This window comes from Anolis sagrei, chromosome 1 (assembly GCF_037176765.1).
Source record: "Anolis sagrei isolate rAnoSag1 chromosome 1, rAnoSag1.mat, whole genome shotgun sequence".
Classification (NCBI taxonomy): Eukaryota; Metazoa; Chordata; class Lepidosauria; order Squamata; family Dactyloidae; genus Anolis; species Anolis sagrei.
In genome coordinates this window covers 12,325,168-12,338,054 of record NC_090021.1, presented here as the reverse complement: position 1 = coordinate 12,338,054, position 12,887 = coordinate 12,325,168, and the positions used below count along the sequence as shown (strand labels likewise).

The 12,887-nt window shown below is 39.4% G+C and overlaps 1 protein-coding gene across 1 annotated transcript in view; it reads right to left on the bottom strand.

Moving 5' to 3' along the window:
• USP34 (ubiquitin specific peptidase 34) overlaps positions 1-12,887 on the bottom strand; it is a 180,741-nt gene that overhangs the window by 144,099 nt on the left and 23,755 nt on the right. The window contains exons 2-3 of the mRNA XM_067462788.1: positions 10,729-10,816; positions 3,755-4,178 (exon numbers count right to left, since the gene is read on the bottom strand). Of these exons, the coding sequence (XP_067318889.1) occupies positions 3,755-4,178; positions 10,729-10,816 (512 nt within the window). The remainder of the gene's footprint in view (positions 1-3,754; positions 4,179-10,728; positions 10,817-12,887) is intronic.

Below are 12,887 nucleotides of genomic sequence, written 5' to 3'. Positions count from 1 at the left end.
AAAAGTCATTTAGAAAAGAGTTTGGTCAATGTATTGTCGAAGGCTTTCATGGCCAGAATCACTGGGTTGTTGTAGGTTTTTTCAGGGTATATGGCCATGTTCTAGAGGCATTCTCTCCTGACGTTTCGCCTGCTTCTATAGCAAGCATGCTCAGAGGTAGTGATGTCTGTTGGAACTAGGAAAAAGGGGTTTATGTATCTGTGGAATGACCAGGGTGGAACAAAGAACTCTTGTCTGTTGGAGCTAGGTGTGCATTTTTTAACTGGCCACCTTGATTAGCATTTGATGGCCTGGCAGTGCCTGGGGCAGTCTTTTGTTGCAGGAGGCTACTGTATACCATGCAGCTGTGGACAAGTCTACATAGGGACCACCAAACGCAGCAGCATTGCCCAAACACGAATCAAGGAACATGAAAGGCATTGCAGACTACTTTAACCAGAGAAGTCAGCCATAGCAGAGCACTTGATGAACCAACCTGGACACAGCATATTATTTGAAAACACAGAAATGCTGGACCACTCTCACAACCATCATGTCAGACTACACAGAGAAGCCATTGAAATCCACAAGCATGTGGACAATTTCAACAGAAAGGAGGAAACCATGAAAATGAACAAAATCTGGCTACCAGTATTAAAAAACTCTAAAATTACAACAGCAAAACAACAGAAAGGAAACAATCCGAGACATCTAATCACCTCTCAACAAAAGACTGCCCCAGGCACTACCAGGCCATCAAATGCTAATCAAGGTGGCCAGTTAAAACATGCACACCTAGCTCCAAAAGACAAGAGTTCTTTGTCCCACCCTGGTCATTCCACAGATATATAAACCCCTTTTTCCTAGTTCCAACAGACCTCACTACCTCTGAGGATGCTTGCCATAGATCCAGGTGAAACATCAGGAGAGAATGCCTCTAGAACAGTGGTTCTCAGTCTGGGGTCCCCAGATGTTTTTGGCCTTCAATTCCCAGAAATCCTAACAGCTGGTAAACTGGCTGGGATTTCTGGGAGTTGTAGGCCAAAAACATCTGGGGACCCCAGGTTGAGAACCACTGCTCTAGAACATGGCCATATAGCCCGAAAAAACCTACAACAACCCAGTTTGGTCAATCTTGCCCTGAGCTTGACATTGACACAGAGGGGGAAGGGGTTGTGGCTTTTTAAGGTGCTATAGGTGGCCTTTGTGTCCCCGTCCCCCCATTCAACAGTTACCCCCATCTGTGATGAGGAGCCTCTCTGCACTTTCGCACTCTTGTTTGTCTTCTTCTTTCCAGAAACTTATTCTATCGAACAGTAAAAGGCTGGAACTTGACAGAACTACAGGCAAGGAGAATGTGTCTGAAACCCTAATTAGCACCTGCCCCTAATTAGGACCTGCCAATGAGCATAGGTGAAAAATAATATGATAGTTGCAATGAGGTAAGGCAACAGTGGATTTCTGATCCATGAAAATCGGAGGGATCTGTGGTGCCTGAATTGGCTCAAAAGACAGGCACAGTTTCAGGATGCTAACAATTTTATCGAGTAGAATGAAATTAAAATTCCTCTATTTGAAACAGTTCAGGACGTATGACAGAATCTTACTTCTTCACCATGGTTTGTAACCAGTCAACATGGCTTAGTAGAAATCTAATTATGCTCATTGTCAGCTAGAATAGAGCTAATTATCTCACTTTTATACAGATTTCAGTACCCAAGATTTCTATAATACAGACTTATCACACTTATTTTAACTCAAGAGTTGGTCTATATTAGCTTCGCTAACCCTCTTTGGCAAGTTTCTCACCTACGTAGAAATAGCATCTACTCCGTAAGTTGAGCTCACTAAAGTGAGACTGCCATCAATGAGGATACTTGCCAGAAAAAGCTCAGTGCCTGTTGGCCCCCATTCAGTATGTTCTATTTTAGTCTATGAAAGGGCAGGTTACTACAGCTACCTTGACTCCTGTTTTGGGGGAAAGTATGATATAAATAAAACAAATAAAAAGGATTTTAGTCTGACCGTAACTTGGCAATATGAACCTGTCAGTGTACTAAGATCTTCAGAAGGCTTTTTCTGTTCCCGCCACCATCACAGGACCACATGCACCCTCTGGAACTCCCTTCCACAGGTGGCTAGGCTAGCTCCTTCCCTGCTTTCCTATCAGTGGCAGGAAAAGACATTTCTATTGAAGCAAATTTTGATATATAAGCAGTGCAGCTTTTATAGGGTATGTTTTACTGATTTTTAAGCTTTTATATGTTTTTAACTAATTTTAATGTATGTGATGCAGTTTTAATTTGTTCAAACTGGTATGGAATTTAAAAAATATATTTTTGGAAGCCAACTTTGGTCCTATTTTGAGAGAAAGTCAATAGCGTTCATCAAGTTGATAAAATCAAACTGCATTTAAGAACATGTACTGTATATACTCGAGTATAAGCCTAGTTTTTCAGCCCTCTTTTTAGACTGAGTCAAGGTTATACTCGAGTCAAGGTTATTTCTTACTTTACTTTGTTATTAGTATCATTTTATTACATGAATTATTTTAATATATTAATTATTATTATTATATTTACATTATTTTACTCTACAGTATTATTTTATTACATTTATTATTTTACTTTATATTTATTGTTACTGCATTTATAATTTTACACTGTTATTACTATTAGTACATTTCCATTATTTTACTCGATGATGATGATTATTATTATTATCCTGACACAAAAACACAGTATGACACAGCAAATGAAGTATATATGCTGGATTTCATTATTTATTTATTTATTTATTTATTTATTATTTTACTCTCTTTATTATTATTGGAGGGATACATAAGCACATTTACACTGAAGATTAGAATAATGATTTAATCAGAGCTGGACAGTCTTATCTTAAATTACAGTTTTATGTAAATATTCAAAAACATTTAACCTACCGATGCCTCAATTAATGTAATTTTATTGATATCTATTTTTATTTTGAAATTTAACAGTAACTGCTGCATTTCCCACCCTCAGCTTATACTCGAGTCAATAAGTTTTCCCAGTTTTTTGTGGTAAAATTAGGTGCCTCGGCTTATATTTGGGTCGGCTTATACTCGAGTATATACGATAACTTATAGTCCATTCACTTGTGTTATGGCTTAAGTCCTACTTAACTGTTGGAGAAATCTAAAACTGCGCTGGTTTATTTGCACCGGGAAATACACCAATTCTCTATACTAGCTGCACCATGTAGCCAAACAGCGGTTGGGGCAGAGCTGCAACTGGGCATCCTATGGTTACTATTCCACAGTAAGGAAAAATAAGCAGCCTTTACCCTTCATTTCCAGCATACTCTCTAAACATGCAGAAGGGTAGTGGCTGCCTCTTCCCCTAACTATACAATGGCAAATGGAGGATGCCTGGGTGAAGCTCCAGTTCCTGTTGCATAGTTTGGGAAAGGGTGTTATACAAGGTGGCAGTGGCCTCACTAGAAAATGTCCCAAAATACTTACATGGACATGAATGGAGATGATGGAAGCATAAGTAGCCAAAAGGATTCTACTCTATGCATCCATTATTAATTTTGCTATATATTTCTGGTTAAAATAAACAATATAAAAGAAACCCTCACACATTGAAATAATTTCAAATGGAAATTATTTAACTTAACATGAATATTTATTGCCAGAATTGACTGAGAGGATTCAAAACAAGATTTCTTAGTCTGGTTGCTCAGAAACAGCACAAGACATACATTCATTAGTGGTTAGCATCATATGTACCTCTATTGTGGGATGTGTGTTATGCTTGTAAGCAGTATACAGAGGAAACTGGATCTGAAAGATTTTTGCTACACAAAGCAAAAGTTTTTCCTTCTCCTCGGTGCTCCATATGCTAAAGGCATCAGTGCCCTTTGTGGATTCATCTTCTGTCAGGATACAAGTTCGTCCAGAGTCTAATTTTTTCTCTATAGATTTGTGTCTTTCGCCATTTTCTTCCTCTCCATGAGATTCTCTTTCTACATTCAGTGGCTCATCAGATGGATTATTCTCATCTTGCCACGAGGAGTCTAAATTAATAGTGCAATGTTTACACAGCTGGTCCCGAAGAGCTTGAACCTGGGCAATCACCAAATTTATAAGCGCGCACACAACTTGGTTGAAGATCTCCAAATGCTTATATTCCTTGAAACAGCACAGACATTGCCTGTTTAAAGAAAATGAAAAATCATAAACCAACATAAGAAATCACAAGTACTCCAGAAAAAAAGTGAACTGTATTACTTCATGTACATAGTCTGCAGATGTTAATTAAATGCTTTAAAATAATAATAAATAATAATAAATCTTTATTTATATCCTGCTTTTCTCTCTAGTGGGACCCAAAGTGGCTTACAATATAGTAAAATAATGTATACAACAATCCAAATACATTGATGATAAAACATAATTTAAAAACAGTTTAAAACAATAATATACATTCACATTATTGTGGCATCATGTCAGATTATACTGCACGTTGTTTCAGTTCATAAACATTACGGTGTTTCTTATCACTCCAGCTTAGTTTCCTTCACTAAAGGCCTGCCTAATCAGGAAAGTTTTTAATTGGTTCTTGAACAAAGAAATGAAGGGAACTATTTTAATTTCTTTTGGGTAGGTGTTCTACAGGGTTGGGGCGGCCACCAAAAATGCCCTTTCCCTCGTCAATATTAGTCACATTTGCGACAGTGGTGGAAGTTAGAGTAGGGCCTCAACAGAAGATCTTTGGTTGGTATGAGGAGATGCGGTCAGCTAAGTAAGTTGGACCTGAACCATTTAGGGCTTTAAAGGTCAAAACCAGCACCTTGAATTGGACTCAAAAACAAATTGGCAGCCAGTGCAAGTGCTGTAGCAGAAGGGTTGTCTGCCTTCTGGGTCCAGCACCTATAAGTAACCTGACTGCAGCTCTTTGGACTAATTGAAGTTTCTGGGTACTCTTCAGGGGCTGCCCCACCTAGAGCCTGTTACAGTAATCTAAGTGGGGTGTAACCAAGGGGTGGACCACCATGGCCAAATCCAGCTTCACAAGGTACAGGCGCAGTTGGCGCACAAGGTTTAATTGTGCAAAGGCCCTCCTGGCCACCGCTGACAGCTGGGCCTCCAGGCTTATCGATTAGTCCAGAAAGACCCCCAAACTACGGACCTGAGTCTTCAGGGGGAGTGTAACACCGTCCAATAGTTGTCACCCTATATCTGCCTTAAAACTGACCAGGAGGACCTTTGTCTTGTCTGGATTCAATTTCAATTTGTCCATGCTCATCCAGTCCATTACAGCTGCCAGACACTGGTTCAGGGTCTGAGCAGCTTCCTTGGCTTTCGGCGGAAATGAGTAATAGAGTTGGGTGTCATCTGCGTACAGATGGCACAAAGTTCCAAAACTCTGGATGATCTCACCCAGCAGCTTCATGTAGATGTTAAACAACATAGGGGAAAGTACAGAACCCTGTGGGATCCCGCAGGGCAATGGCCATGGGTCGAGCGGGCATCCCCTAGTGACACCTTCTGGGTCCATCCTTCCAGCAAGGACTGGAGCCACTGTAAAACAGTAACAGTATTTTGCAGATGTCTGAATGACAATATATCCCGAGATGCTGTAACAGTGATATTTGTGTCCCCAATATGTGTAAAATGGTAACATAATTTTGAGCATGGAACTGTAACGACTGCTCATTGGAGGGAAGAATATTAGAGACAAAGTTGAAGTACTTTGGCCACATCATGAGGAGACGGGAAAGCTTAGAGAAGACAATTATGCTGGGGGAAATGGAAGGAAAAAAGAAGAGGGGCCGACCAAGGGCAAGATGGATGGATGGCATCCTTGAAGGGACTGGCTTAACTCTGAAGGAGCTGGGGGAGGTGACGGCCGACAGGGAGCTCTGGTGTGGGCTGGTCCATGAGGTCACGAAGAGTCGGAAACGACTGAATGAATGAACAACAACAACTGTACAAATGAAATAGGATTATATACATTTCCCATGCCCTCATCTCCGCAACTGCGCAGCCTGACACCAATACACTGAAGATATTTCCCTAAATCTATGATGTAGTTACGAAGGACGTAAGAATGGAGTTGCAAGGAAAGGGAAATTTATTCTGGCAAACGATGGTGAATGGACGTTGTTGGATACAATCCATCACTGGAAAAAAAATGGATGTGTTTACCTTGCTATTTACAATCTTCCCTAGTGCCAATGCAAAGCAACATTACACACATAGCAGTATCTGGGAGACTGGAACCAACAAAGCATCCAAAATACTTCTGACTTTCTAAAATTCTTAGCAAGAGAAAAAAACAAAACAAAACAGAATCCCAGTTCTCCCCTGAGTACTCGGTGTATGCCAGAGGTCCTCAGGGATGTGGAGTTCATCTGTCACACCTAACACAAAACTCGCAGTGATGCGCAAGGGACCTGAGAGAGCAGGGAAAACACTCTACAGTGGAGGATATAGCAAAGAAACGCTAGCAGTAACATTATATTCATGGTTACCAGTAGCAACCAGCTTTGTGCATGCTAGTAGATAAACTGTATTTGGTTTTTAAAAAGCCACAGAGAGAGATTTTAGTATTTAAAATGTATGCAATAGAAAAGTGAATGGCAGAAAAGAATAAAGACATTTGCAGAGAAAGTGACTAAGCCTTAGAACGACTGGTGATTAATTCCAAAAGATAACCCAGTTCTTCCAAGATGCTCAAAAGCAATGGCAACAATAATCCTGCTCCTCACCTAAATGAATGCTTAGTGGGGCATGCCCTCCCCAGAGATGCTTGTCTGGTATTCATGTTACAGAGGTCTTAGCACCATCACAAGATAAAGCCCTTTTTTGAAGTCTAGGCAGGAATTTGCTGGAGGGGGCAATTTGCCCCCTCATGTACCTAAAGTAGGACACAATCTATTTTCAGCATACTTTAAGCAAATCTGCTACTCCAGGATAGAATCATAGAATCAAAGAGTTGGAAGACTTTGTGGGCCATCCAGTCCAACCCCCTGCCAAGAAGAAGGAAAATCGTATTCAAAGCACTCCTGACAGATGGCCATCCAGCCTCTGTTTAAAAGCCTCCAAAGAAGGCGCCTCCACCTCAATCCAGGGAAGTGAGTTCCACTGCTGAACAGCTCTCACAATCAGGAAGTTGTTCAGATGGAATCTCCTTTCCTGCCCAAATGTGAACACTGGTGGAGTTTGGGGAAAATAGACCTTGACATTTGGGAGTTGTCGTTGCTGGGATTTATAGTTCACCTACAACCAAATAAGCCATTGCTCCGTGACCTAGTATCCAGGGCAGCAGAAAACAAGCCTGCTTCGTCCTCCTATGACTTTCCCTCACATATTTATACATGGCCCTCATCATGTCTCCCCTCAGCCTACACTTCTGCAGGCTAAACATGCCCAACTCTTCAAGCCGCTCCTCATAGGGTTTGTTCTCCAGACCCTTGATGCTTTGAATCACCCTCCTCTGGACATGTTCCAGCTTATCAATACCTCCCTTCAACTGCGGTCCCCAGACTTTGACCACGGCAGAATATAGGGGTACCCTGACATCCCTAGATTTAGACACTCCTTAAACATCCTGCTCCTATTTTATCTCATCATAATTGTTAATTGTTTTTTATTCAGAATATGTGGCCCACCCAGTCATTTTTGTCGTGATTGTGTCTATTAGAATTTTTATATTATTATTATTATTATTATTATTATTATTATTATTATTATTATTTTAATGTCATTTTGATAATGTTGTTGTTGTCTTTTGTATATGCTTTGATTTTATTGCTGTATTATGTTGTCCGGACTTGGCCCCATGTAAGCCGCTCCGAGTCCCCATCAGGGAAATGGTGGCGGGGTAGAAATAAAGTTTATTATTATTATTATTATTATTATTATTATTATTATTATTTATGAAGGCCAAAATCCCATTGCTTTTTTTAGCCACCACATGATATTGTTGGCTCATGTTTAACTTGTTGTCAACAAGGACTCCAAGATATTTTTCACACAAAGCATCCAGAAGCAGCAAATAGCCTTTTAAGTGTGCTTTTCGCCATTCAAAATGAGGAAATAAATTAAAGGGGACGCACTTCTCCTCTCCATATCTGAAGCATTTAAAACACTACTTTTAGTTCTTTTAGATCAGGGTAGGGTAAGGGTAGGGTTACATAAGCTGCCCCAAAGGCTGTTTTTGAAGCTCTCAATCTCATAATATAGTCCCTAAACTGCCCTTTTTCTGGTGTCCTCAAAAAGAGTCAATTTTCCTTCCTGTAAGTGTCCAGTAGTACCTTCTTAAAGACCTCAGAGAACCTCAGTAATATTTAATGTTTAAAACATCACTCATTTTTCTAAACCAAAAATAGATCTGAGCCATTTCTATCTCTCAGCAGTTAAGTGTGGTCCACCGAATGTTTCCCAAATCCAGAAAATTAGGTTTTGGCCCGTAACAGCCATTTACACCAGTTTTAAATTTCAAAATATTGCTGCTTTTCCATCAGTGTTATGTGCTTTAGTGTTTTCACTCTTTGTTCTGCGTCTCGTCTCCTGGCTCATTATATCATTACTTGTTATTACATTTTTATGTACTGCGCATTATTCAGAAAACTCTACTCTTAAGCTACAGTAAATAAAACTGAAAAGAGCCGCCATAAAAGTAAGTGCTAGCAAATAGACATTCGTGAATGGATGCACCTGCTTCTTCAAGAAAAGCAGAGCGTTCCACAACGCCAGAGGTCACCTTAGTAAAAGCTGCAACTCTTTTTCCACCAATCACAGATCTTTTCCAGAAATACTGAATTACAGATAGCGATGTGTATCTTTACCAAATCATAAATAGCCTTTTCCACTGCAATATCACATTTCCAGTCAAAAACAATAGGCTGCATACAGCAGTGATTCTCAACCTTCCTAATACCTGACCCCTTAATACAGTTCCTCAGATTGTGGTGAATTATCTAAAATTATTTTCGTTGCTACTTCGTAACTGTAAGTTTGCTACTGTAAATATCTGATATGCAGGTGTTTTCATTCACTGGGCCAAATTTGGCACAAATACCTGATATGCCCAAATCTGAATACTGGTGGGGATGGGGAGGGGGATTGATTTTGTCATTTGGGAGTTGTAGTTCACCTACATTCGGAGAGAACTATGGACTCAAACAATGATGGATCTGGACCAAACCTGGCATATTCAACATACTCAACATGCCCAAATGTGAATACTAGTGGAGTTTGGGGGAAATAGACCTTGAAATTTGGGAGCTGTAGTTGCTGGGATTTATAGTTCACCTACAATCAAAGAACATTCTCAAAGAAAAAAATATTTTTTTCTCCTTCCTGCTCTTTTCTCTCCCTTCTTTTCTTCTTTCTCCCCCTCTTTTCTTCCTCTCTTAATTCCTTATCTTTATCTCTAATTTCTCTTCCAATCATGTTCACCCACTTTCGCTGTACAGAAACCATTTTTCGTAGTCATGCCAATGACTTTTTATCCTGGACGAGCGTGATGTCGTTCTATGTTTGTTTGTTTATGTTGGAGTCATTCACTAATAAAAAATAAATTTAAATAAGAGCATTCTCTGGGATTTATAGTTCACCTACAATCAAAGAGCATTTTCAAAGAAAAAATATTACTTTCTTTTCTCTCCCTTCCTGCTCTTTTCTCTCTCTTCTTTTCTTCTTTCTCCCCCTCTTTTCTTCCTCTCTTAATGCCTTATCTTTATCTCTAATTTCTCTTCCAATCATGTTCACCCACTTTTGCTGTACAGAAACCATTTTTCGTAGTCATGCCAATGACTTTTTATCCTGGATGAGTGTGAAGTCGTTCTATGTTTGTTTGTTTGTTTATGTTGAAGTCATTCACTAATAAAAATAATTTTTTAAAAAAGAGCATTCTCAACCCCACCAACGATGGAATTGAACCAAACTTGGTACAAAGAACTCCCATGACCAACAGAAAATACTGGAGGGGTTTGATGGGCATTGACCTTGAATTTTAGAGCTGTAGTTCACCTACATCCAGAGGGAATTGTAGGCTCAAACAATGATGGATCTAGACCAAACTTGACACGAATCCTTAACATGAACAAATGTGAACACTGGTGGAGTTTGGGGAAAATAGATCTTGACATTTGGGAGTTGTAGGGATTTATAGTTCACCTACAATCAAAGAGCATTGTGAACCCCACCAACGATAGAATTGAGCCAAAACTCCCACACAGAACCCCCATGACCAACAGAAAATACTGATGGTCTTTGGCAATCCCTCTGACACCCTCCAAGGGTCCCAATCCCCAGGTTGAGAAACGCTGGCATACAGTCATTACAAAAAATGAGATTTCAGTGTTCAAAACCGAAACCTTTCTAACAGTGATAAGCTGGTTTTCCCTTTTGACAATTCCAAGAAGAAGTAAAATATTTTAATATAAGTTGTAAAAATAATTCAAAGGTCCACTGGCCTCTCTCCTGCATTTTGGATAAAACAACTCTCTAGTTTTAAAAAGAAAATATAATTATACACTCCTGCTTCCTCGTTGATCTGGAAGCTGATTACTCTTCAATCACATTGTCTTAAACTAACAGCTGGAAAGTGAATAAAATTATCTTCATGACAATCTGTTCCATACTGGCTATTATATATTTTACCACAGAAGCATAGTCATACATCATAGGCATACACCTACTCATACCATTGCATCATGCATTGTGATCATTTAAAAATAAATTTAATTTACCTTTGCGTCCAAGAATTGATATAAGCAAAAACCTTGAGCGCATGTTCTTTTCTGAGCTGTAATCCATCACCACCTTCGATGTCAGATACTAAAGAAAAACAAGTGAATCATCAATGCCATGAAGGATGTTTACATTTCATTTATGCTCTCTACTAATGGCAAAATAAGCTGGATATAATCTTTTCTAAATGTTTTAATGATCAAATATGAAAAAGGAAAAGGATTATGGCTACAAATTTCAAAATCAGGGTTATTTAAAGTTAACTTTTGGATACATTGAATATATCAAATTAAGCAAAGGTATTTCCATCCCTCAACTCATAATATTGACAACAACACTGGAAGAATATTAATGAAAAATCTGTATCAGACAATTCAATATCTCGGCTGGAAAGAAAACTTAATTAGGGTATGGTTTAATTACCAACAGAAAAAATAATATCAAAGAAGCAGTGGAAAATATTCAAGCATGTTTGCTTTATAACTACAAGCAGCATAACATTGGAACTGGCAGGTAAGGAGGTCCAGAAATATTTGCATACCATAACAAGCCATTTATCATATTTTATTAAGCCTAAATGCCCTTAGGGAACACGATCCTGTCTGATCTTAGAAGCTAAGCAGGGTCAGCCCTGGTGAGTACTTGCATGGGAGAATGACAATGCTGTAGGCTTCATTTCATTGGAAGAAAATGTCCCTCTGAATATTCCTTGCTTATGAAAACCTACAAAATTAATGGGGTGGACAGATGATTTGAGAGCGCACATACACACATTAAGCTAAGGGGGGCATGAAAAGAGTGCTGGTTTAAAGATCTTCCCTAGGTGTAAACAGGTAAGGAAAACATGATATTGTAATTAAAAAGAGCTTCTTGTTACATCCTAATATGAAACTATGAATAGTCACAAATCCTGCCTTTTCTGGAAGCAAACAACTATTGATTCTCATTGTGCCTTCCTGAATTGTTAACAGCTTCACTACAGGAAGAGCAAAACTAGGACAAGCATGTTGTATGCACTACCACAAAGTTTGTGCATATCCAAGGTAGTAAACTAACTAGAATAACAACAACTACTGAGGTTCTTGTGGGTTTTTTCGGGCTATAGGGCCATGTTCTCGAGGGATTTCTCCTTACGTTTCGCCTGCATCTATGGCAAGCATCCTCGGAGGTAGTGACCTCACTACCTCTGAGGATGCTTGCCATAGATGCAGGCGAAACGTCAGGAGAAATGCCTCGAGAACATGGCCCTATAGCCCGAAAAAACCCACAAGAACCTAGTGATTCCAGCCATGAAAGCCTTCAACAATACATTGAACAACTACTGAAGTAACAGAAACCATGGCTAGATTCCATCACAGTGGCAAAGTATTTTTGAAAGTAAAGTAGGTAGACTGTTTTCCCTATTTTCGGACTTCTCCAATACAAAACCAGACTTCGACAAATCCGAGAAACAGTCATTTAGCATAGTTTTGAGTAGGAAGGTGAGATTCTGGCAGCAGAAATGTAGGCATAAGTATTTATGGGAGGCAACATAGAAGATCTTAGAAAGCACAGGTTGTCCATGTACAAGAAAAGGTTCTGAAAGAAGTGCTTGAGTCTACCTTGAAATTATGGAGGAATCTCCTTGGGAGATTTTTAAACAGCAGTTGGATGGCCATCTGTTGGGAGTGCTTTGACTGTGTATTCCTGCATAGCAGGAGTCTGGGACTGGATGGCCCTTGTGTGCTCTTTCAATTCAATGATTCTATAACCACCGCTGAGGAGCAGTTGTAGTTTCCAAGAGCTGGATCAGAGAGTTCCAAATATAATGTTGGTAGTTCTCTCAAATACTGCCAATATAAAGGAAAGTAAACACAGCCTGCTCTAAAACCAAACTAAAATCAATACAGAAACCCTGTTTCATCTAGGAAACCTTGGAGCGAATCCAGAACTCATAGGCACCAATTTCTTCTAGTTGAAATACTGCCAAGATGACCAGAAATTCAATGAAAACCTGGATCCCCAAAAGTACCTTGTCTGCATCATTAAGTAACCGCAATAACTGAAAACTTTCAAAGCAAACAGAAAGACCCAAGAACAAGAAAGGTATGGCAGTAGAACAAACTGTTCCATTCTTTCAGTTTTGAAGAAAAGCTTTTTAGGCACATTATATTGCATC